This window comes from Sorex fumeus, unplaced genomic scaffold (assembly GCF_029834395.1).
Source record: "Sorex fumeus unplaced genomic scaffold, SorFum_2.1 ptg000126l, whole genome shotgun sequence".
NCBI lineage: Eukaryota > Metazoa > Chordata > Mammalia > Eulipotyphla > Soricidae > Sorex > Sorex fumeus.
This window is the reverse complement of record NW_026606183.1, coordinates 3371395-3397468: the sequence shown is the minus strand read 5'-3', so window position 1 is coordinate 3397468 and position 26074 is coordinate 3371395. Positions and strand designations below refer to the sequence as shown.

General features: G+C 50.1%; 1 protein-coding gene across 6 annotated transcripts in view; it reads right to left on the bottom strand.

Moving 5' to 3' along the window:
- Window positions 1-418: 418 nt before the first annotated feature.
- Window positions 419-26074, bottom strand: part of AUTS2 (activator of transcription and developmental regulator AUTS2) — a 1241040-nt gene continuing 1215384 nt past the window's right edge. For 2 of the 6 annotated variants that reach the window (XM_056137725.1, XM_056137728.1), the window contains 12 exons: window positions 25263-25516; window positions 23975-24216; window positions 22254-22298; window positions 19250-19345; window positions 16893-16964; window positions 15279-15308; window positions 12952-13023; window positions 9221-9362; window positions 6213-6290; window positions 5171-5254; window positions 3824-4046; window positions 419-1714 (listed from right to left, as the gene is read on the bottom strand). In XM_056137725.1, the coding sequence (XP_055993700.1) occupies window positions 463-1714; window positions 3824-4046; window positions 5171-5254; window positions 6213-6290; window positions 9221-9362; window positions 12952-13023; window positions 15279-15308; window positions 16893-16964; window positions 19250-19345; window positions 22254-22298; window positions 23975-24216; window positions 25263-25516 (2590 nt within the window). In that variant the 3' untranslated portion in view covers window positions 419-462. The remainder of the gene's footprint in view (window positions 1715-3823; window positions 4047-5170; window positions 5255-6212; window positions 6291-9220; window positions 9363-12951; window positions 13024-15278; window positions 15309-16892; window positions 16965-19249; window positions 19346-22253; window positions 22299-23974; window positions 24217-25262; window positions 25517-26074) is intronic. The other 4 variants (XM_056137727.1, XM_056137729.1, XM_056137726.1 and 1 more) reach the window with 3 other exon arrangements.

Sequence of the window (26074 nt, the reverse complement as noted above, 5' to 3'; positions counted from 1 at the left end):
CTTCTCATCTGAGAGCTTTTGCAGGATGGAGTGTGTGGATACTGAGCAAACCCTCCCTCCCCCCATGACCCCCCGCCAAGGAAAAAAAAAAACAACCCCAAAAAACCAAAAATCACCAAAATCGGTATGGGACGTCATCTTCACTGTTTTGGTTCTGACTGCAAAAGTTGGATACGGAGAAACCAAAAGAGTAGGAGATAATGAGAACGTAGGACTTGGCTGAAAGATCTGAAAAAATTTCAACATATAATATACAAAACATTTCAAAATCTGCACCGAAGTCTGTACATTTTGTACAAGGGGGGGTGAGGGTTTGGGGGGGGGTGTCTCAGGGGCCCCCAGGCTGTGCGGCTGCGGGAGGAGCCCCTCCCCCACCCCGGCTGGCTCTCTGCTCGGGACTGGCGTCCAGGGGCGGGGGGCCTGGGTGCTGTCCAGTGCCCCGTGGCCGCTGGCGGCTCTCCTTTACCGCGCTTCAATGTCCTTGAGCGTGTGGGACGGCGGCCGCTCCCGCATCTCGGCCGACAGAGGCGTAGTCCTCCGGGGGGACACGGGGCGGCCCCCCAGCGTGGAGATGAGCGGCGGGGGTGCGCTGAGCGCCGCGGTGGGCGGCGTCTTGTTCAGCAGTCCGTTCTGGTGGCCGGCCGTGGGGCTGATCCTGGGGTAGTGCATGCTGGGCAGCCCCGGCGTGAGGAGGCTGGGGTGGGGCAGGTGGCCGTCGAGGGACGCGGGGTGCGCCGGGTGCAGCCGCGTGTGCTCGAAGTCCTCGCGGAGCATGTGCAGCCGCTCGCGCTCGTCCAGGTGCGCGCCCCGCTCGTGCTCCCGCCGCGGGTCCACGGACAGCGGGTGGTGGTGGTGGTGGTGGTGGTGGTTGTAGTCGTGGGGCTCCCGGTCCCTGAAGGAGCGGTCGGCTTCGTACAGCCGCGGAGTCGAGAGGCGGTGGAGAGGGTCGTTCCTGAGCAGGAAGTCCCTGCCCAGCGGGTCCCGGCGGTGGATGTCCAGTTCCCGGTAAGGGTCCCGCAGCGGGTCCCGGATGGGGTCCCAGTGGAAAGAAGGGTACGGGAACCGCTCTCCGCCGGGAATGGGGCTGATGCCCATGAACGGGGTCATCATGCGAGTCCTGTCCAGGCTGCTGATGCTGTTCATGGGGTGGATGCCGGCCACCCCCACCGTCATGGGCATGGAGGCCAAGGGCCCGGGGTGCACGCTGCTGGAGGAGTTGGGGGGCGGCGGATCGGCCGCCCGGTGGGTCTGCGGCGCCTCGGGGGGCAGGTCGTGCTCCTCCTTGCGCTCCTCCTTCACCTTGACCTCCGAGCTCTTCTTGGGGTTCTCATAGGCCGGCTCGCTCTTGCGGGGCTCGGCCTCCCGGCTCGAGGTGCTGTTGGGCCTCGCGCCCTCCACTCCGGGGGTGCGCACGTAGGGCGAGGGCACCCGGGCCAGCTGCTTGGCCTCGTCGGGCCCGGCACGGCCCTCGTGGCCGTGGCCGTCCTTCTCCGGCGGGTGGCCGTCCTTGGCCTTGTGCTCGTCGGCTGCGGCTGGGTCCTTCCGGGATTCCGAGTGGTCTCGCTCCCTCTCTTTGGACTTGTCCTTCTCGCGAGCCTCAGTGTTCAAATGACCCCTGATCTGTTCGGCAGAGCCGCGGGGATGCCCCAGGGTGCTCACCGGGAGGAGAGGTGCTGGTGAAGGGTGGCTAGCATGTCTTTTCTCGACGCTTTCCCTGGGGCGGGGAGAACGGGAGAAAAAAAAAAAACAAGGCAGACGTGAAATAGACTTGTGGGTCTGGCCAGGGGCTGCCGATGAGATGGAGGTGAGAAGTGGGGGCAGTGGGCCCCGCCGCCAGGCTGCAAACCAGCCGTCCTGACCTCTCTGGCCTCAACCCTGGAGGAAGCGGGCTGTGGTGGCACAGGGATGAACAGAGCAGGAGAGTCTGAGGGAAGAGGCTCTCCTAATGGGGGGCCTCGTGTCTCCTGAGACCCGGGGAGGGGTGGGCAGGCGAGCTTTCCTACAGCCCCCTGAAGCTCGTGACTTGACGAGACAGCTTGTCATCCGTCTGGTCGCTGGGGTCATTTCATGTTCAGAATGTGTTTTAAGAGCTCCGAATCAATAGGACCCTCCCCCTCTGCCCTGCCTTGCCCCGGAGAGCCAGTGGGATGAAGCCCTTCACAGAAAACATCGCACGACACACAGGACAAACGTTTGCCCTAACGCAGAACGGCCTCCACCCTCAGGAAGAAGCAAGCCAGACTCTGGTGAGAAGCTGGAGGAGGACCAGGCCAGGGACCGGGGCAGATACCCGCCCCCTGCGGACACGCAGTGCCAGCCGCTCTCAAGAGCCTCTCAGGAGACCCACGAAGCCAGAGCAGGACAGAGCCAGCCTGGATAGGGGTTTAAGAACCAGGAGCAGGAATGGCCAAATGTCCACTGAGCCCAGGGAAGTTGTAGGGGCAGCTCAAACAGACCTGAAGCAGGTGGGGTGTGAGCCGGCCACACCCGCACTCAGCAAGGATAATGACCAGGAGACATAGGGGCACCGGAGGAGGAAATAGGAGGGGACCCCTTCGAGTCCTGTTTCTCGCCAACATGCAGAGGCTGAGAGAGAAGGTGTTTTTAAAAGGCCAGAAGAAAGCAGGGCACCTTTGGCTAGGCCTCCCCACAAGGCCCTGGTTCTGTGCCCCAGTCAGGCTTGCTGAGCGGAGTTCTGGCCTGCGGCATGCCCGTGGCATGCATGGTCTCTCCGCCACACTCAGAGCACAGTGTTGGAGTTAGAGCCTGTTCTCCCAGGGGCCAAGACACTTTTTCTCTTACTGTCTCGGAAGGAAACTGTGTCCTTTTTTCTAAGAGAGAAATAGGTTAATCTGATGGCCCAGGGTAAAGACCTACCCATCTGCCACACTCAGCGTCTACGAAGTTGAATTTTTAAAAATCACTGTACACAAATACGCAATACAACACTGAAAAAACCTAAAGAGATTTGGATGTTACTCAGGTCTCAAGTGCCAAAAGGAAACTGTTATTAGGTATTTATTGTCAAGTAGATTTTGTGTATTTCCATGCTTATTGGTTTATTCAAAAGGGAAACAGCCTACAGGAAAAATAAAAGACATGACGTCTTATAAAAATGCTTATAATGTTCTTTAGAAAAAAAATACTGTGAGATAAAAATACTATTTTTTTTCTCTTAGGGATTACTTCTTTTTAAGGCATGGGTTCCCAAGTAAGGCAATAACGCGTGGCTAGAAAGCTAATCATCGAGTAGTAAAACAGACCCCAAACCAAAAATACTTGTTCACATTTCTCTAAGCCAACAAAAATTTATTCATTATCGGTGAGCCCCAAATTTGAATTTGACAAAAATAAAAACTGGAGAAAAAAAATGAGACAATGCAAACATGACTTTCTAAAGCAAACACAAAGAAAGAGAAAGAGAGCGAGAGAAACCTATGGATGAGTTAATGGACTGCACGAACTTGAAAGCAAATATGGGATTGAGTCATGCTGTGTGTGTGTGGTCGGGCACCAGCCCACTCTTTCCTCGCCGAGAAGGGTCTTCGGCTCTCGGGGACAGGCGAAGCTTCTTTCTGCATGTGTGACTGCTTCTGTGTCAGGTGACTCGCTGTGCTGGGGTGACCCTCTCAGGTCATGAGGAGCTAGGGGGCAGGCGGGTGTGCACTCTGGGGCTGGGGGCCAGGGGGGTGCAGGGCACTGGCTGTGTGAGAACTGAGGCTCGCGGTCAGCTGAGCACGGGCTGGGGCAGGACGGGTACATGGCCAGGCTGTGGCCCGAGGGGGCTCCCCCAAGGGGACTCGAGAGCGCTTTCTTTCCGTACCTTTCTTTGTCATCTTTACTAAGAGATGAGTCTCGTTTATCTACATCTCTATCTCTGTCATGAGCTGCAGCGGACGCGCTACGCTCCAACTCCCCCGGCTTCAGCCAGGGCGGAGGGGTCGGGAACGACGGAGGCGTTCGGTGCAGCCGGTTCCAGGGTTCGTGAGGGTTGCTAAAGTTCTGCACACTGGGGCCATCCTTGTGGCCGAACATTGAGTTGGGTGCTGAAATGGTGAAGTGGAGAACAAAAAGGTTTAAGAGAAATTATATAATCTGCTGTAATGAAGGTACTTACCAAAAAACGTTTAACAGCATTCAGAGTTAAAATGAATACATATTATTGGGAGCTGGAAAAGGAAAGGAGATTAACACATTCATTAGCGGGACTCTCATCCGCCGCCGGAGAGGCAGCTCGCAGCTGTTCTGTTTTTTTGTTTTTGTTTTTGTTTTTTGTTTAAACACCAAAAGCAGAGGGGGAGCGGGGAGATTAAGCCAGTGAGGGCCCCCCAGCAGGCCACACTGACCCGCTCCAACATATCTGGGGCATGCAAAAAGTCCCGGGCATGCAGAGGGGGAAGGCTGGTACTCTCGATCACTGCTCCAGTTCCGCAGCAGCCTCGTCCTGCCCGCACCCCTGCTAACCCACCAGAGCCAACTAAAGCCAGAGAGCAGACAAGGCCTCCAGCTCACAGTGCTGGGTAGAGTTAGGAGGGAAACTGAATGGGCCCTCCTGTTTCGAACATCAGAGGCAAGTGACCCCACAAGCTGAGGGCAGCAGTTTGTGAAGGGCTGTCATCTCGGACTCCATGAGCCTGGCTAGTCTTTAGTGAGCCCATGAGTATGGTGAGGAGGAAGAAAAGGAGGAGGAGGAGGAGGAGGAGGAGGAGGAGGAGGGAAGAGGAGGAGGAGGAGGAGGAGGAGGAGGAGGAGGAGGAGGAAAGAGGAGGAGGAGGAGGAGGAGGAGGAGGAGGAGGAGGAAAGAGGAGGAGGAGGAGGAGGAGGACGAGGAGGAGGAGGGACCCCCACCCTCAAAGCAAGAAGTTGGGAGTGCTTTTCAATCGCAAAGGCAAAATGAAACTTAAATGTTTTTCACATCTAAGGTAGCTATAGTCTTGGATGGAGAACTGGAAAATAGATCAAACCATGAAACTTCAGCAAACTTAAAAGAGTGGTGTCCAGTCGGCTAGACTTCCCTTTACTGACCCTCTGAGGATGGGTTTGGGGACCATTCTACTCTTCAGACTTACTTTTGCTAGAGAAAATCTAATTGGTTTCCAAACACTAAAATAGCTAGATGAGAGGTGGTAAACATTCCCAGGCAGAATTTTAAGAATTTAGGGGTACTCACTAACTGAAGGATTTCCGAGTCCCCCGAAGGCATTCCCACCGACTGCTGCGAGGCCCGTGAAGGTAGAAGGCCGATTAAAAGGTTCTGCAAACAGGAACAGGAAGAAGGAAGTGGTCAGTGCTTGGAGCAATAGCAAAGCGGGTAGGGAGTTTGCCTTGCATGCGGCCGACCCGGGTTCGATTTCCAGCATCCCCATGGTCCCCAGAACACTGCCAGGAGTAATTCCTGAGTGCAGAGCCAGGAGTAACCTCTGTGCATGGCCGGGTGTAACCCAAGAACCAAAAAAATTTTTTAAAAAAGGAAGTGGTTGTGGGATGCTGGGTCTCCTCAGTACTCAGGCCTTGGGGCCTAGAACCTACCGGAAAAAAAGTTTTCACTGTATGACGCTGGGATACTGGGTGAGGGGACCCTCCCCAAGAGCTGTTTCTCAGAATGGGGCACTTTGCCCCACCCCTCTTTTGCCAGTTGGCAAACATTACTTTGAGCTCCAGTGTTCTGAGGAAGAGGCCTTAGCTCCCTGTCTCCCGGCTATGGGAATGTTCTGTCGGGACCCCCACAGGAAAAGGAGCATCTGAGGTCTCCAAAGGTGGCAGCCTGCCTGTCCCAGCCTTGCAGAAAATGCCACACACATGCTGCACGTTGGCCCTGCCCCTGGGCTTGAGAGATCCAAAATGGGGCAATGAAGAGAAACCAATGGGGTATGGGGGAAGGTGTCCTCATAACCTCATCTGCCTTTCTCTCCACCTCCTGGAGGTTGCCCACTGCCCAGAAGGAAGCAGCTCTCAAAACTGTGGCCTCTGTCCTCCGCATCACTGGTAACTTCACACCCGCCCACTCTTGAACCCAGACCCCGAGGATTCAGTGTAAGAGATGCTGAAATCCTGGAGACAGAGGATGTGCATGCAACAGTCCCAGAGAAGCCTGACTGGGCCAGGAGGCTGGTGGCGAAGACCCTGGTCCACCAGCAGATCGAGCACACAGTGAGGGGGGGAAGCAGGGAGTCTCCTGAAAGCCATGGCAGAGTGGCCAGAGGGCAACTCACCGAGGTGAGCAGCAGGGTTCAGGAAGTTGCTGTGATGAGGAGGCGGCCCAAAAGGCGTCGCAGTTGGGTGTGTAGCACCTGTGAAGCCAAACGTGAAGAATTAGATGCCGTGGGAAAATGACTTCCTCCAAGCAAGCGGCTCCTTGTCACCTCAAGGTCCAGGAGTGAGTCCCTGGAATATCACGGCTATGCCCTGGGTCGGGGGTCCAAAGGAATGGTTTTACTGCAAGCAGACACCACCAGATCCACCCCCCACCCCTCACTTTCCTCTTTGCAAATTGGGCTGGCCATCACCCCCGAAGACACAGAGAGGCTTTTAAGATGCTGTTAGGGTAAGTACCACAAATTAAGCCACGCGGCTGGCAGCACCTGGGTTTGTGGCCCACATGGGATTCCTGGAACCACAGCTCCAATGTGGGGCTCGCCCAGGCTCTGTCTGAGCTGGCAACCTGGTGACAGACACTTTCTCCTCCCTGAAGGAGCTGGTGATCCCAGCCCAGGGATGGCTCACCGCCCCGGGTAATGGACTGAACTCATCCCCCAGGGCCACAGAAACAAGCTCAACCACTGCTTTCTGCCTTCACTTTGCCTGCCCAGGAACTCGGGACTCCTTGGGTTTACCGCTCAGTCACATGCCTCCATCCTCAAAAAAGTGTATTTTATTCAGATGCTTCAAGTTCACCCCTTCTCTTTTTTCCTCCTTTTAAAAAAAGGAGCGGGTTGGGGCTAGAGCGATAGCACAGTGCCTTGCATGTGGCTGACCCATGTTCGATTCCCAGCATCCCATATGGTCCTCCGAAGCACTGCCAGGAGAAATTCCTGAGTGCAAAGCCAGGAGTAACCCCTAAGCATCGCCAATCACCAGGCGTGACCCAAAAAGAAAAAAAAAACCAGAGAGAGAAAGAGAAAAAAGAAAAAGGAGCTGGCAAAGGAAGGAAGGAGGATGGGTATATTCAGTCAAGGAGGGGCGGTGTTTGGGAAAGTTTGGGTGCTGGCTTGCTAACACAGAGCAGGCAGCCGAGGGGGCACTGCAGGAGGCGAGTTGCTAAACCTAACAAACAACTGCACAGCAGCAGATTTTGCCCACTAATATCTAACTCTAAGGAGAGACAGCCTTCTAGAATGGAAGTAGAGAGCTGGAGTTACTGCACCACTTCCACAATCCCTCGCATTACTTCCGTTCCAGTACAGATGTACAGGTGTCCTCAGGAATCAGGCTGAAGAGAGGAGCCCTCCCGCCCCCGGGCTCCCACTGGCTCTGTCTGTGGTTTAGAAACAGGTAGGAAACCGCATGGCTGGGAAGGGTGTCTCCTCCTTCCTAGATGGGGATTTATCCCCGGAGTGCAGGACCCATGGCCTTGATCCAGAGAGCGTGGCGAGCCCTGCATATCCATTAGCTGTTAACAGCGCTGCCAGCTAAATAAAAATGTGGCCGCACACTGTCTGTGTAGTACAAGCTAATTAATGCTTCATGAAGATCGGAGCTTCGCTCGGCCCAGGCCCCTGGGGGCGTCTTGCAGTTCCAGAATTATTGAAGCAAAAGAAGCCAATTCATCCATTTGGCTCAAAAGGAAGCCTGGGAGAAATCTCTATTTCTCTCCAAAAGTTGTTCCTAATGTAGCCCTGCCTCAGAGTCTAGGTGCCATGGAAACAAAGCCTTCCAATGTGTCCCCAGATAGAAATGACAGGAAAACTCGAGACCTGAGCAAATGCCATCTACACTCAAGGGTAACTCACTTGCTGGGGCAACAAGGCCCATTATAACAATGATTTCTTGCCCTGTGGGAGTTTCCTTCTTCCTGGATGGAAGCGCCTTAGTCCACCAGAAATGGGGCTTGGATAAAAGCCCAGGAAGGCAGCGTCAGGATGAATGTGAAACTTGTTCCCCCAGGGCTGACCCCTCGAATACTCAAGTCCAGAGAGAAAATTCTCCTTAGTGCTGGGGGTATGAAGTTATGGAGCTTGTCAGTCAAGTGAGCATGTGTCAATGATTACAAGTGTTACTGGGAGGGGTTCTGTGCCAGACGCTGTCCACCCAAACCAACTTAAGACAGAATGAGAAGAAAGACTGGTGGGACCGGAGTGATAGTACAGAGGGTTGGACATTTGCCTTGCACATGGCTGACCTGGGTTCAATCCCTAGCATCCCACATGGTCCCCTGAGCACTGCCAGGAGTAATACCTGAGTGCAGAGTCAGGAGTAACCCCTGAGCACTGCCAGGTGCAACCTAAAAACCTGAACCAAAAAAAAAATAAATAAAAAGGACTGGAAACCACAAAAACTGTTCTTATCTACCTAATATTCCTTGCAGCTGTGGTCTTCTGCTGGAGGTCTGGGCAGAAGCAGACTGACAGCTGTCAAGCCGACCCTCCCTTGTGCACAGTGAGGAGGGCAGTGAGAGCACTCCCAGAGGCCAATGCTCCCAACTCTCAGCTATTTCATGTCGTGACCCTTACATTTTCTGACTGCTACAATCAACCAGGTAATGATGTTAAATGTTGGCAAAGAGAAAACCATTAACCAATGGCTTCACCCTCCCAATCACACACCTGACAATGATCTCTAATTGTGTTCTTATCTTCAGACCCTTAAAAGTCCAATGAGAGGAGCAGCTCCGGGTGGGGCTCCTAAGTGCTTGGTGGGCACCAGCAGCCAGAGTAACTGCATTCTTCTCCGATTACCGGCACTGTTTCCTTCTGATACACCCTTGCAGGCATTCTGATCTTTTTTTCAATAGCGTATGATACGCTTGTGAGTTATACTGGTTTAATATAGAAGTAAATAATGAACTGCAGTAACCTGAGTGCCCCAAGGGAAAGAGGATCCTTCCCCACTTCCTGAATGAAAGAGGGCTATCAATGGAGAGAGGTCCAGCTCCTGTACCCGCGAGCTGGCATCAACGGCACTTTTCAGGAGCAAGGGCGCAGGGGCAGACAGCACAAACATCATTTATTTACATACCCGAGAACCGCAGTGCTCAGCCCCCCTCCGGCTTCCGTGCACTCACCAGCAGCAGAGAACAAAGTGGAAGGCCGTGCCAGGTCATGGGGGTGGTGGATAGCTCCGAAGAGGCTGGGGCCTGGGGGGCGGCTCAGAAACTCGGGCTTCAGTCCGAAGTCCAGCTTATGTGGGTCTGACTGCATCTGTTTCTAAAACAGCCAGCGGGGTGGAGAGAGGGAGAGAAGAGATGAAACCCCAAGAGAAAAGGTTGGGAAGGAAGATATTCATCATGAGGTCGAGGTGGACAGAAACACCTGTCAATGCACCTGGGTCCTGGGCTTCTGGTTTTGAAATGTCTCGAGAACAGCCCCCCACAAACCATGTATCCCTCAAATGCCAGAGAGCAGGCCAGCTGAAGAGCACTGTTTCTTGGACAGCTGAGCAGCCAAGCTTGTGCCCGTGTTTGTGCTGAGTTCTAGGACACGAGGAAGAAAAGCCTAGCTTACTAATTCCAACCAGTACCCCTATATAATAATCACTATAAAAGTCCATTTTAGTGAGGCTTTTAAACGACAGCATTTTAAAGCTCATTTTAATAGGCATTCTGCATGAATAATCTACTTGTAAATTTACTGTTTCATGACTGCCACATACTCCAACAGATCACAGAACATTAGCTGCTAAAGTTATGAAGAATTTGTATGTCTACCACTAATGTCCCAGTGATCATTGCTGGAGATTTCTAAAACAGCAAACAAAGCGGAGATTAATTTGGCTCAGTGGACTCTTTTGTTTCTCTAGTACCCCCAGTTGCTTGAGGAAGAGGAGAGAACAGACCAGGCCAATAAGCCATATAGAAAGAAGGGCTGTGAGGGGCCAGAGAGACAGTATAATGGGTAGGGCCTTTGCAAGTGGCCAACTCAGGTTGGATCCCCGGCATCCCATATAATCTCCCAAGCCTGCCAGGAGTGATCTCTGAGTGCAGAGTCACGAGGTAGCCTTGAGTACTAGCAGGTAAAACACACACACACAAAGAGCAGCTGTGGCATTCTTGCTTTGCTTCCTTTGACTGAGGCAGCTGTTGCCCGACCTTTCTTTCAAAGAGCCTGGCTTTATGGTTGCCCGGCTGCTTGATGATCAACAGCCTTCTCTGGGGGTTTTCACACCACCCCGAGGACCTGGGCTTCCTTCTCTTTCCTTCCCCCACTCTCCAGTCTCCTGAGGGATCATTCCAGGTCCTTCTTCTTCTTCCAGATTTGCCCTTCCAGGGTCTCTCACACTTCATCCAGGTCCATGGTTTCCTACTTGCTCTGCCTCAAACATACTCCCATTCTGCTATAAATAAATCCTGGCTTGGAGGGCAGCAGGCAACGTCCAGAGGAGGCACCAGATGGAGCAAACGCCAGGACGGAGTGAGCATCCCTGTCTGTGGAAGGTCAGGCTCCCTCTCATCCATCACAGGCATTTAGAGCAAAGGCGAGCTGGGGCACTCTGGCTGCAAGCTGGCACCCAGACCCCGAGGAGGCGGACATTTGTACCACTTTTGATGCGCACGCTGATCCTCACTACTGAACTCTAAGCAACGGGACCCTAGGGCCCTGGGAGCCCATTACTGTAAGTAACCTGCAGGCGGTTGGCTCCCTGGAGAAATACTCTGCCAGGGACTAAAAGAATGCGTAAATGAATGCTAAAGAGAAGGGGACAATGTAATTTCTGCTCTAATCTATGGGGAATGCTATCATGAGAGCCCCACCATAAAGCCACCACCAACCCCCCAAACAAAGGTTCTCATTTACTATACATCTAGAAAAATCTTTTGAGTGCCTCTGTTAATTTGGTTGCCAGATTATTTAGTGCTAATACTGCATGGTCCACAGCACAGTTCCATTAAACACAACTTAGTCCATGAAGCAAAATGGAGCTTGGGGATTAGACTGAGTTTGCTGGGAAGGGAAGATGAACAGCTATCTCACGGGCAAGAGGTCCTTCTAATTGAATGGGGATAATGAAAGTTTTAGTCACCAGGGACACGTTCGTGGAAAGGAAGTTGCTAAAGTAGCACATGCAACATCCTTCATCGCTTTTAACCAAAGGACTCACAAGGAGGTGTTTTACCTACTGTTCCGCTAACCACATCATCCAGAACAAAGAGTGAGTTGAACGAAGCATCAAAATCTAGTTAGCTCTTCAAAGGGCCCACGTTTCCTAACTAAGCTAAACCGTAAGGCATCTAATTAAACCTCGCCTATCAGTACAGGAAGAGTGAGCAAAACTCACTGACGGCATGTTCTGGGGAAATGCATGTATTTGGCACCTAAATAAAAATGTCTCAGTGACTTCACTGATGGAGGTCAGGCTTTTTAACTCTTAATGAGGTCACATTATTTTTAGTTACTTAACCCGCTTGGCAATCAATGCTCAGCCTGTGGTACAGGCCTGATAGTTCAGTATTTGGGGTCCCGTGCTTTCGGGAGGCATGAGGGTCACCCCAGCAGTGCTTGGGGTCCATGTATAGCCAGGGCCTGAATTTAGGGGCCTTGTGCCCCTGGTCACCATTTTAAAAGATTCTGTGAAGCCTACCTCTCCCTCCTTGTCTTCTCATATCTTTTATTAATTTTCTGTTACTCTCAGATGCTGCTAGGCCCAAAAGGGGGATTAATCAAAGCTTACTGAAGTGCTTGGTATTGTTTTCTCCCAATTCTCTAAGCACCATTATCCAAAGTGGACATGATCAGAGTGCAGCATCCAGACCGGTCTGTCTAGTAAGAGGCACACTTTGCTCCACTGCTCACTGTTTACAAATGGACCATTCATGACCATCTTGTACCAAGCCAGTCCACTGGCTCCCATCTCCCCAGGCTCACCGCCTGTCTCTGTGTCACATTCAGTGAAGGTTAAGTCTGTGTGGCTAGCTTTACTGAAATGGTGTGGCACTGATGCTGCTCTATCCCCAAGTACACCTGTCCTTTCTTCCTAAGCCAAGCATGGATATCCACATCTGGTCCCTCACTGGAGTTTCTAACTCTGCCCTACTGTGCACGAGAGTACCAGTATAGCTCACACACAGGCTTCTGCAAGAGGGAAGGTGTAAAAACAATCTAAGACTAGAGAATGACCTGGTCAGTGCTGGCCATATTTTAACCTTTGCCACTGGTCACTTGGACTGCAACACTGAGAACTAAGCACGAACTCTAGAAGAGTTGTTTTCAACTTATTTTTGAATTTTTGGTTTTTGGGCCACACTTGGTGGTGCTCAGGGCTTACTCCTGACTCTCTGCTCAGGATCACTCCTGTAGGTGCTTAGGGACTGAAGTCAGATTGGCTGCATTCAAGGCAAGTGAAGAGCTATTTTTCTGAATAATATGCACTGCCAGTGGGAATTCAGTAGCGTCAGATTGGGTAGCCAATACTCTTCTCAAGTTCTAAAAGTTATAAAATGGGAAAGAAAACATGAATTCCTACAGAAACCATTTATGGAGAGATCTTCCCAACTACCAGTTTCCACACTAATATTTTGATCCCCAAAATCTATATTTTAGGACTTAATCTACATTTAAACTCTTTAGATCAATAACACAAGAAAACACTTTAAAAAAAAAAAGAAGAAGAAGAAAACACAGGGGACAATTGTCCATGTGCTACATTATGGCTGGTTACTTTCCCTAACTGACGGCAAGATTTCCAAAGAGCTTTATGCAAAGGGACCCCATCTCGTCTGCTTGGTGGCTCTTCCCACCGTTCCTTCGCTGAGTGGCACAGACCTGGAGGGCCCCGGCTTCCTGTGAGGGCCAGACTGACCTTGACTTTCTGTTGGTGGTGGTAGATCTGCCAGGCGATGTGCACGTGCATAGCGCACCACTTCCCCGGCTTCTGCAACAAGAAAGAGAAGTATGGTCAGAAAAAAGGACCTTCCAGAGAAAACCACCTTCCATTGCCCCCAAGGCTCCCATCAGATTTGGGCAGCGGAGGCTTTTTTATTTCCTCCATGGAACAAGACTGCTTTGTATGCTCCACTGCTGGCTCTCAGCAGCTCTCTGGGCGCGGGCCCCAGGGAGCCCTAGCCAGCTCCCTCGCCTCCCACCACAGCCAAGCCAGGGGCTGTGGCTCCAAACTGCTTTCAGCGTGGACCTCCCCGGTTACCAAGGACAAGATGGCAAAGCCCGGGGCCTGCTCTGCGTCTCCTCTCTCCTTCTCGCTGGGTGCCAGCTGGCAGAGCAGCGAGCAGGGAGCCCTACTTAACAAAGGCGGCCGTGCTAGCATGCAAATAGGCTGCATGGAGGAGCTAATTAGTGAATGTCTGTGAATCAACTCCAACGAGGGTACGGGACCTGTCATAACCTCCCCTGACTATCTCCCTTTTTTGTTGGTTTGTTTTAACCTCCAAAGCAGGATCAATTTTCCACCTTTTTACTGAGACCCGCGTCGCTCAGAGTCAACTGCCCATTCAGGTCGGAGGTGTGTGTGTGTGTGTGTGTGTGTGTTGTGTGTGTGTGACCTGTCATAACCTCCCCCGACTATCTTCCTTTTTTGTTGGTTTGTTTAACCCTCTCAGAGAGCCCAGCAAGCTACCGAGAGTATCTCGCCCACACAGCAAAGCTTGGCAAGCTACCCGTGACGTATTCGATATGCCAAACACAGTAACAAGTCTCACAATGTTACTGGGCCTGCTCGAGCAAATCGGTGAACAATGGGAGGACAGTGACAGTGACAGTGTTTTAACCTCCAACGCAGGACAAATTTTCCACCTTGTTATTGAGACCCGCTCAACTGCCCATTCAGGTCAGAGTGGTGTGTGTGTGTGTGTGTGGTGTGTGTGTGTGTGTGTGTGTGTGTGTGTGTGTGTGTGTGTTGGTGGGGATTGTTCATTTCCTTAAGTGAAAGCAGAGGAAGCAAAGGCAAGAACTGGTTCCTTCCTTTCCAGGCCTCTGTAGCTATCAAGTCCCTCCCCCAGCCCCTGGGAACCTCTCACCCCAGGTCACCCCAGGCTCTCTGAGGCTTCAAGTCCTGCTGCATTAGCTGCAACTGTCTTGCGCCAACCCAGCAGGGACCACCTACTGCTTCCCACTTCATTTGTATTCCTGCTAAGTCAGCTGTGCCTGTGGTCCAAATGTACACTCAGTAAGGACGGGCAGATGAGAGAGAGAGATGCTGCCTGTCCACACTGCGGCAGGAGAAAAGCTTCTGGTTTTGAAGCAACTGTTCGAAGATACAGACTGACATCTGACTCGGGGTCAGTTCTTTTTCCTCCTAATAAAATTAGGAGTCGTTTGCAATCACCTAAGTGATGACACAGGCCTCCTTTTCATCTCTTTAGCGAAATGAAGTGATTAGATTATATGTACCCGAAGTGGGTTCAGTCGAGCAGAAAATCTATTACCCATTCATCTTCTCTCCAACCATCCATCATCCCCCTCAACCCCGCCTATGTGAGCCAGCATTTACCCAGCGGTCATCTGCTGGCCCATCTCCAGAACCTCTCAGGAGGTTAAACAAAGCAATGCTTAGAGCAGCTCTCTCTGACAGAGAAAAGGTCCAAGGGCTTTGACAAGTCAACAGCACTTTGGCCAGAGAGATAATATAAGGGGTGAGGTGCTTGCCCTGCACAGGGTTCAATCCCCAGCACCCCATATGGTCTTGAGTTCCTCCAGGGTTGATCTCTGAGTACACAGCCTGGTGTGAGCCCTGAACACCACTGGGTGTAGCCCTCAAAACAAGACAAACAAAAAAAGTTAATGGTGTTCAGTGCAAAGAAAGGCCACTGGCCTAAATAAAGAGACCCAGATAAAGATTTGGTAGGTGCAAGGGACCTTCTTCTCCATGGTGTAGGCCTGTAGGCCTTTGTTCATAAGCTCCCACTCGCCACACCTTTCCCGGGGATTGTGAACCAGAGAGAGACTTGGCCGATATTCGTCTGTGAGCTTTACCACAATGGCTCTGCTTCTTCTAACACTCAAAGCAAACCAGTTTAGGCCACTTTCAATCACTCCCTCAAAAACCCCACCACCGCCATCCTGACATTTTATCTCAGTGTCTCTATGGCTTGTTTCCTTGTAATGGATTTGTATTTTTAACCCACAGGGAGTCAAACAGAGGTTGCAAAACAGTTCGAGAAGAAGCTTTCTTACCCTTAACATAGGTCTGAAAGGATCTGTCAACTGTGAAGAGAAAATGACAACTTGGTTACATGCCTGTCACTCAGACAATTGCTCTAATTAACAAATTTGTAGTGCTTCATTAGGAGGGGAAATTAAAATGTTAGAATTTTACTTTTAAATGAAGCCCTTTTAGAGAATAATTAACCCATTTTCACACTATCAAAAGTGCCAAGTGTCCCTTCCCCCACATCACAAGCCTAGGGGACATCTACAGTGACAAGTCCCTGTACAAGTTTAATTTGCCTTCTGGCAACAGGATTCACTCACATTACCCACTGGAGGAGTTGCCCTGTGGCAAACAGTCTTTGCAAAAAGCCAAGTTGTCTGTGTCAGGGGGGGAAGGTCCTCAGGCCACCAGAGTGATGACCCAAGGCCCAGGGCTCTCTCTTCCCAATGGAGGCTCCTGGTGCTGACAGTACAGAGGGGAGGGGGGCTGCCTGCAAGCAGCAGACCTGGGTTTGATTCCCAGCATCCCATATGGTCCCCTGAGCACTGCCAGGAGTGATTCCTGAGTGCAGAGCCAGGTGTAAGCTCTGAGCACTGCCGGTATTGCCCCCAAATAAAAAATAAACAGAAACGAACACAGAGGCTCTCTCCACCCAACTCTCCCTGAGAGGATATAACTGGCTGAGTGGTAGCTGAAGACTTTTAAAACTAGTCAGGAAGTCTCATAAGCATACTTTTGAGCGCGTCTTTTTAAACTATGGTCAACTCTGGTCATCCCTTTGTGACTGCCCACCCATCTTCCCCAGGGAAAAAGCTACCATGAAAGGCCACTGCATCCCCCAGATTTACTAGGAAGGTAAAGAATCATCAATGAGACAAGATTATATTTATAGCACAACTCCAAATTCTACTTTGAAATAGGTGGGGTTATAAATCATACATAAATACATAACCAAAGCACAATGGGGATTTTATTGGGCCGCAGAGCACAGAAGGCTACGTTAGCGCAGCGAATGAAGATGTGGTCAGAATGGCTGCATGGGGGCTGGAGTGACAGTACAGTGGGCAGGGCATTTGCCTTGCATGTGGCCGACCCAGGTTCAAGTCCCAGCATCCCATATGGTTCCTTGAGCACCACCAGGAGTAATTCCTTAGTGCAGAGCCAGGAGTAACCCCTGTGTATCGCTGGGTGTGACCCAAAAAGCAAAAAAAAAAAAGAATGGTTGTGCGGGGCCAATGTCAGGACGGGGGTGTATCGTGTCCTGTCTCTCAGCAAGAAAAGCGCCTACTGCTCTTCCATTCAAAACACTCAGCAGCAGCTATTTATTTCCGATGAGAAAAAGTGAAAGAGATCTGGAGAGAGGAGAGCAGTGGTGCAGGCCACCCCTGCCTGGCCCCTCGGCCACTCATCCTGGCACCCATGGCCGCAGCAGAGCAGGAACGACCTCGTTGATGAAGAGCAAGCGGCATTTTCTGTCATCAACAAAGGAGGGGCTAAACTTTTTGGATTCGCTTAGGGAGAGGCCACTTGGACGAGCTAAGGCAAAGCCTGCGCTCCGGGTTGGCTGCCCACCCCCACAAGCCCACCTGAGCACACCCTGACACCACAGGCGGAGACCATGCCCGCTTAGCACGCACCCGCGGGTCCTTCTGGAGCAGAGTGTGTGGGACTGTCCCGGGTCGAGCGGCCACGTCGATAGGGTTGGATGTCTGCAAGGAAACGAGATGCGAGTTTAGGAACTGTGCACCTGCGTGGCACCCAGGCTAGCTCACTCTAAACGACTTGTCTTTGGTTTGGTTTCACTCTGGGATGCATTTTTTTTCTCAGCGATCACACAGTGCCGAGGAGGAGCAGTTTTCTCCTGGGACCTCGCCAGAGGCTGCCCTGGCACCTGAGGCAGAGAGGCAGGTCTCACCCCATTTCACTGGACCAGAATCTCAGGCTGCTCCGAGATCCCGTTTCTTCCAGCTGCCAGCAGCTCTGCCTGTCACTGTGTTTTTGCTTTATCACCAAACATTCCAAGGAAGGCTTAAGCGAACATCATTATAATCTGCTGTATCAGGTGCTTCTCATCAGAATCACCAAAAGTGTTTCACAGACATTAAGCTAACGCTCTAAATTTTAACTGGCAGACAATAACAAGGAATTACACTCAGTAATTACTCATTAGCAGTGGTGGAAATGGGACAAGAGAACCTAATTTAGGGACCACACAGATCTGCTATTAGATGATTTCTGCAGTAATTCTGTTTCAGCTTGCCGGTTCCCACCACCCTTCCTCATGCCGTTAATAACAATGACCTTATCTGCAGGCTTTCCTCTGAATTAACCACGGTGACAACAAAAGCCCAGAGCAGCACAGATAGTGCCTGTTTTCTAGTGGGGTGAGGAATCAGGAATTATTTCACCAGGTATTTTATTTAAAAAAAAAATCACACCAGGTGGTTAATTCGTGTGGAAAAAGAACTCAAGTTTAGGCACAGAGCTTGCCTAAAAAGAGAAGGAATAAAAGGCAGGGGTGGGGGGGGGGGGTGGTGAGGGGGTGGGGGGGGTATGAAAGAAAGAAAAGCAATCAGCGGCTGTACAACTAACAATTAAGCTGGAGTTGTTAACACCCTGATTTGCATACATATGAAGAACTCCACTAATGAACTGCAATCTACATATTCAATCAGTACGATGGCCTGGAAAGGCCTATTTCAACACCAGGAGAGACACTTTCTTGCCCAGATGTAGTTTTCTGTGTGATTGGATAATTGTGAGTGAGGGAAATAGCCTAATTTATTAAATGACCTACCAGTCTGTTTGGGATGCACTAGGGATTTGCTGTAACCTAGAGGGGACATAGCAGGGTCTGAGGGAGGAGTAAAGAACAGACGGGGCTAAGGAGATCAAAATCTCCACCCTATTATTACAAGATCAAGCATTTACCAGGGCCCTGTGAAAGCCACCCCTCCAAGTTGGCACAGAAGCTGCGATCCAACGGGCTGAATGTGTTACTGTGGCATCTACCACCCCTAATGGTTTTTCATTTCTTTTCCTGTTTCTGGTTTTAAGGGGAGATGCCTTTGGAAGTGTAGTATGTTTGGATCCTGGGAGCCAGGACACTGACCCCAAATTGGCATTGTCTTTTAGAAATAAGATGAAACCAAAAGAAAGAAAGAAAAAAAAAGAAGGAAGGAAGGAAAGAAAGAAAGAAAGAAAGAAAGAAAGAAAGAAAGAAAGCTGAAGATTTCCTACTTTAAATGGTGAGAGCAGTTTAACTAAGAGGAAAAATACATTTTTATTTTTTTTTAAGAAATGAAAATGAAATAGGGGTTGCAGTAAATCTAAAGCCACAAGGCAGTGTTTTGAGAATTACTCCTCAATACTGGCCCTCAGAGGTACAAAGCTGAGTGAAAGCTGACTGCCTAGAAGAGAACATAGTTACTGTAATGGGGAAAAGGTTAATTTCACTCTAGGATGTTAGTTACTAATGACATGCGTCTTGACCTTGGAAGATGGAGAAGGTGCCACGAGAGGACACCACCTGCCCCCGAAGCAGAGTAGAGGGCAGGCAGATGGGGATGCGGAGCAGAAGGGGAGAATGACCCGCACAGTCTCCCCTTGTCACACTTTCAATCCGGTACCTTTCCCCACCTTCTGTTCAAATCAACAGTGTGCAGTCTGCCTCTCCGCTAACAATACTGGCCTCCGGGACAACTTGTTGTGCAAATATGACATTTCATACAACTCTGGACCAGAAGCTTAGTCTACACTATTGGTTGGAAGATTATATATATATGTATGTATATATATATATTTACACAACTTATCGCTGAGACTTAAAATGATATGGGACTAGAAAAAAACTTATCCAGACTAATCCCAATGGTGGTCACTTTCAATCTGAAAGATCAGCCACTGGCAGGCGGAAGATGCAGAACCACCCCCTGCAAGTCTAGCCTGAGGTCCCTCCTAAGTATGCCTGTGTGTTTACTGTAAAGTTTCTTACCTTGGGCTGAAATGCTCCTTGTAGTGAACCAAAGGGGCCAGTGGGTGGAATCATAGGGGGGATGCCCGATACTGCAGGAGGATAGGAATGGAAGAGCTGTGGCCAGAGATGGAGAGGGAAAACAAGAGTTTAGTAGGAGGCAAATGATATACTCAAATTCCCTTCCCATAGAAAGACATCAACATTAGCAAGCCGGGTAATCTCAGTTTGATGCTATTAGTCAAGAAGCCATGATGGAATGATCACACAGATGTGCCATGAATGTTTAACTTAAAAAGTTAAAAGTAGTTCAGAATCAATCAGCCAACAAATGATGTCCCAGATGAGGACATTTAGAACGGGAGCTTTTCTAATTATTAATTGTTAAATCAGATAGAAGCCCTGAATGGTTGAAGATTTTAATGCATATCAAAAACAGGAGGGGTGCTGAGCTAGGAAGATGCCCAGAAAATTACAAGTTAATTAGAAAAAGAAAAAAAAAGAGAAAAAGAAAGAAAAAGAAGCAAGTCTTTATGAGTTCCAGGATTTTATACCATTAAAACTCAATTAGTACTTTTAGATTTTTAATAGTTCGAGAAAATGAGAAAATATTCACAATCCTTGCTTCATTAGGTTGTTCTAGAAGTGGCAGTTCCAAAGGACAATTTAATGGTCTCGTCTAAAACAATGACATATTTATGGAAGGGTAAAATGACTCCACATGTACTTCTGATGGAGCCACCCTTTTCTTGAAGATGGACAAGCTCACTGTGGGCTGCACAGGCTGTCCTAAGTGATATGTTCAAACTGATATGTCAGTTTGTACCCCTGAATGCCAGGAGAAATGATTCTGAATTAAGAGTATCAATTTCCTTGAATCAATAGTTCATATAGGAAACTGCAGAGGGAAGACATCTCCACCAGTACTGAAACAATGCAAACACGTCTTAACCTCCTTCTGAAAAGCCAGTGCTTTTCAGATTCTACTCATCTGGGTCCACTCACTGTGTCCCAAAGCCAGGTAGGTCTGTGAGCCACCCCGACCCCCAACCCACTTTAAGGTTACATGATGTGTCAAAATTGAAGCTAATTCAAGCTCTTCCCAGGGAGGCATTTCTGTGAGCTAGTTCTTGATAATGCCTGAAACCCACATTGCACAATCCCGTCTGTTTTCCGAGCACGTACTTATGCTGTTGGTCTTTATTTCATTTTGCTCCCTTCAATGATGCAGCAAAGTTTGTCAGACTAATTGATATTGAACTAAATCCACTTAAACAGTGATTGCAAGCCAAGTGCCCTCATTTAAAACTCCTTTTAAGTCTAAAATTGTGTTTTAGATACTTGAGTGCATTGCATCTTAATTCCCCTTATAACATTCTAATCCCAAAGCAGGGGAGACCAAGGCCTTCGCCTATTATCTGCTATAACTAATAATCTGAAGTAACTCTCCCACTGCACACTGTATGAAGCAGAGTAATGAAATACATGCCATACTAAACCACACTAAAGTTTCTATTACTCTGCCTCTAGGTGGGCGTTTTTCCTTTTATGATGTTCTAAAAAAATCTGGATGTTCTCACTATTTTCCTTTTGCTTTATTTCACTGCTGGCCCTCTTAGAGTACTAGCTGACTACTCCCCTCTGGAATGAAAATCTGAAGCACCTGAGGGATGAAACATAAATCTTCCCCAAATCCAGGCCTCCGAGCACTTACTGTACGAATGCATACAAAATGGGAATGCATTTGTTTACAGTAACCTTGAGACACCTGTTAACACCACCTCACTTTCTCTCAGGTTGAGATTTAAAATCAGGAAGACAGAGGAAAAGGGCAGGTATTCAGTGAGTGTTAGGTTGGGCATCCTTCATTTGACACAGTCCGGGGAAACCCACAGGCCCCTTGGACCTTGCACCTCCATCTGAATAGTACCTTCTGATCAGTACTGAGGGGCAATGTGGTGCTACTCACTTTCCTCATCCTTCTCAGAGGCCTGGTAGTTCTGACTATCTCTCGAGTGAGTAATTTTCTATTGATTTCTAATATCTTCTGGTCCTGACTTCTTGGCTACACTCAGCTCTAATGCAGTATCTGCTTCTCTGGTTCAAAGCAAGAGTGAATTCCCAGGCTTTGTAGATCTAATAAGTAGCAGTTCCAGTGACAAGATAATACCATCCAAAAATCAAAGCGAGAATGTTAAGCAGATTGAATCAACATGACTACAAGCAATTGTCAATCTTCCTTCTTTCTGGTTTCAATAAAAGAAATAAACCACTAAGAAAAGAAACTTGCAAAATGTTCAGGTAAAAGCGATGCAGTATTCACTCCATAATCAAAACATCATGGTAAGGTTGTTCAAGGCCTTTGTGGGATAACAAACCGGATGTAAGTCACTGAACATAGACAGTTTGGCTGGTACTAATTTATATTCCAGAACAATTTTTTAAAATTGTACCAAGCAAGTATCTTTTAAATAGTCTAAGGAGGAAAAAAAATACTGATTCACATTTAAAATATTTTAGTTTTATATTTTTATTTTCAATTGTGACAAGCTCGGGAGAATGGTACTTAGCCAGATGGAAGAGGGTCTACATTCAGTCCAGAGAAATCAACTCTGATTCTTATTTTTAAAAACTCTGAGTCAGAAAGTTCAGGGACCTTCTACCGGGAGGAAGTCACTGAGGTTGAATTCCAGGCATTTTGTGTTAATAACATCTGGAATGAAGGCAGAGTGAAATCCTGGGATTTCGGAGTACCTCAAAACTATCCAACGGTAGACAACCCCGTGCGGGATAGAGGTCTGGCTTCTTTGTTTTAAAGCCTTGCAAGAGAGTGCTTCTAATCTTTTGATTCAGGAGATGATACTGCATCTTTACCAAAAGCAAAAGTCACAAAAGCAAGCATCCGAAGTGACGAGGAGCCATGGGAATTCTTGCAGAGATGATTAGGGAAGGCTGCCAGTCTTGTGGCAAGAGCACAACACGGAAAGCGGTCACGGCAAGCATGGCGTACGGGAAGAAGACTCACACTGTGCCGGTAGAAGGGGTCAACTTTGGTAGGGTATTTGTCAAACTGTAAAGGGATCAAAGCAAAAGCTAGTTACTTCGAGAATCTACATTGTTGTTCACTGCTTTTGTGGAGAAGGCCTTGAGCCAATGTCTGTCACTACGCTCTAACCAGACTCCACTAGCTGACTGGACATGAAACTCTCCTGAGTGCCTGAGTCACTGACAAGAGAGCAAGCAGAAATGGCCAATGAAGGTGAAAACCCAGAAGGGGCCTCTAGGTCCTGGTCACACCGTAGTTGTTATTATTATTATTACTACTATTATTGTTATTATTATTTTGCTTTCTACTCTCTATTTTGAAACTAGTTCAAACCAAACAGCTAAATTGAAGAGACAATTATTTAGATAAATCAGAGCAAAGTGAGCATTTGGTCTGGCACATCCAGAGAATTCCCTCCCTTTTAGCTTCTTTTTGGCTCTTTGCCCCAGCACAAAATACTGTGGGCCAGGATGAAAATCCATTCTCTGGAACTTCCATGAGTATCTACCATTGTTTCTTCTATATAATGTCATTATCCTGGGGTGTGAACTCCCCTCTGACAATGTATCTGTGAAACAACTCACTCAGATAAGCAAAAAAGAACTCTTTCCCAAAATAACAGGCCCATTAAAGGGTATACCCATGGAGACATTTTGTTCATTTAGAAAAAAAAGCTGAAAGATTTGCTATGGGAAAAAAAAGCTGGTCCCAAACCATCATCCCTAATACTCTTCTAAAATTAAGTTTATACACTAAACTTTAAAACTTAAAGATGTGTTAAAATATGAAGTTGTGAGCCTGGGAGGTAATACAGGGTCATGTTAAAGTACTCGCCTTGCACACTGCCAATCCTGGTTTGATCCCTGTACCACATATGGCCCCCAAACACCACTGGGAATGACCCCTGAGCACGAGGCCAGGAGTAAGCCTGAGTACCATGGGGGGTATGGCCCCAAACACCTCCTGCCCCACTAAATTAAGCTTAACCCATAGGATTCCTCTTAAAATCCTAAAATTCAAATCTATTTGCCCAGTCTCTGGTAATGGTCTTAAAATCAAGTATTTCCTCAAACATCAAGTACCACTTTCCTACTCAGCCAGGTATTCATCTGCCCCTGTCCCCACAGGTCCCAAGGAAGAAAGAAACCCTCAATGATTTTCTGGCACGTCGAGTCCCCACCAAGCCCAAGAGCAGCGCTCTGTCCCTGGGCTTCCTGGCCTCTCATGACAAGGCCTGCTCTCCAAGGGGCTCTGTCTGAGAAACACGAAACAGACACCTCCACAGGAGAGGGTGTGGGGGGGCGTGGAGGCCTGTCCTAGAGGAGCAGGCCAGTCAGCAGAGCTCTGGGCGTCTCCTCTTCTCTGTGAGCCTCGACTTGTTAACTTAGTGCCAGGCTCAGAGACCGGGTCCTCTCAGGGTGTCTGCGGAAACACAGCTCCCTCATTCTGAGACTGACCATACTCTTCTGCTAGCATCTAGAAGAAAACTCCCCACACAACTGTCCAGGACCAGTTCCTACCTCAGACCCTGACTCAGTACTGCCTCAAGGGGCATCTTTTCCCTTCCCCCTATTCAAGACCAGTGGAGCCCCCCCGCCCCCACCCAGGACACTCTCCATCCACTCTCCTGTACCCGAGAGCCCGCCCCCCCGCCCCTCCCCCGGCTGCATAAAAAAAAGTCGTGCTCTACTTATCCTCACATTTCTGCCTGGGGTACGCACCATGGGAGGTGCTGGCGTCGGCATGATGGCGGTGGGTGGGATGGCGTGGGGAAACGGCGTGAAGGTGTGCTGGTGTGTGTGCTGGTGCGTGTGCTGGTGCTGGTGCTGGTGCTGGTGGAACTCGGTCCGCAGGTAAGGTGGGGGGCCCAGGGAAGCCCCCCGGTCAGCACTCTGAGAGGCCAAGAAGCGGGTGTTCAGTTCCTGCCGCAGGATGTCTTGCTCTGGAAGAGAAAGGAGAGAGAGTGACACTTTTTCTGGGGATAGCCGCTTCCTTGCCTCCTCAGAATGGGGGAGAGGGACACAGGAAAGAGCTGGGGCTCCCAGGGGTGCAGCTGAGTCACCCCACTGAACTGCAAGGCCCAGGCAGTTTCGGAATGAGGTAAGCCAACCAGCCAGGCCCTGGGCTTGAGGTTCATGTTTGGCCCTGTCATTTAGTGATGCTGGGCCTGAGAATCACCCAGCTGTCTCAGTTTCCCCATCTGTCTTTTTAATGGGGTGGGGTACCTGGGCCATGCCCAGCTACACTCAGGGCTCATTCTTGGCTCTGCGCTCAGGGATCACTCTTGGCAGGGCTCAGGGGACCATCTGAGGTGCCACACACAGAACCCAGGCTGGCCATCTACAAGGGAAGTGCTCTAGCAGCTGTTCGTTCTCTCTCTCTCCTCTCTCTCTCTCTCTCTCTCTCTCTCTCTCTCTGACAATATTACTATGCTTGGGTCTGCCCTGGGAATCAGAAGACTCAGAACAGAGAATGGCCTGATAACTAAATGTTAAAGTGGCAGAACTCGCAGGCTCTTCACTGGTAAACAAATCTCCGCTTTCCTACGATACCTGTGGGAGAACATGGCCAGGAGTCACCTAGTGCTACACTAAGTTCTCAGGTGCACTGAAATAAGTGTCCATCTTTCTCTGAGAAGGCCCCAGCAAGTAAGAAACTTAAGATTGCAGAATGAAACAGTCACTGCCCGCCCCATGGGACTTTGGTCATGGGGGAGTGCCGAGGGCCAGCACACAGGATCTGTGCAGTGCCCAGCAGCAGGGAAGACGTAGGCGTCAAACTCGAGTACTCTCTGGGTAGTGCCCTTCCCTGGGGCTGGACGGGGTTTGTACGGGAGCTGGTCCATTTACTTGCTGACACGTGGCCCACAGAGAATGGAGGAGGAAGAGCACATGTCATAAAGGGACATCCATCATAAAATTAATCCCAAGTAAGGGGCGTTGCAGTGGGAGGGGGCGGGCATTGCTGGCGCGTGGGGCCCCGTCCTACCTGAGTAAGTGCTCCCGGCGGGGTGCCCAGGGACCTGCAGACTCCCTGATGTCAGCGGTGGTGGAGGAGGCAGAGCAGTGGGAGGGGCAAACATATTGGGGTGATGTGCGTGTGCGGGGGCCTGGAGGGTGGGTGTGAAGCTGTGCAGGGGGCTGTGGTTGGGCAGGGACAGGGGAAACGGGGAGGCGGCGGGGTGGTGCGAGATGTGGGGTGGGGCAGGCTGAGTCTTGGCCGGAGTGCTGCTTCTGCTGCTGCTGTGGGATGAGAGAGAGAGAAAGAGAGAGAGTGAGTGAGCAAAGCGCTTCCTCCCCGTCCCAGCCCACAGTGCACCTCACCCACTGCTCTCTGACCCACCATCACCGAGGCAAGACCCCGCACCATCTATGCCTGTGTCACTGTGCCCTGAACTCAGGGACTCGGCACGTCCTGGTGGCCACACTGCCCGTCCCTGGGCTCCCCGCTCTGTGTGGGCTGCCTGATGCGGAAGGCCGAGGGTGCGACTGGCTCCAAGTCCCAGGATAGGAGGGGCTGAGGTGGGCCCTGGGCAGCCTGGGGAGGACAGGGCTGAGCCATGCGCCCTCTCTTCTCTGCAATACCCCCTCGCAGGGCGTCCCCAGTTGACTCAATGAAGCCATAACCCCCAGGCTGTGCCATGGGTACCCCTCAAGCCCTGACCCCTCGCTCCGCCTGCCCCACGCGCTTCCCTCCTCCTGCTTTCTGTGGGCTCTGCCCCTCTCCCCCATCTTTCCCTCCTCTGTGAGACCCCAACTTGGCCCTCACACTGCTTCCGGACTCCCTCTCTCCGGAGATGC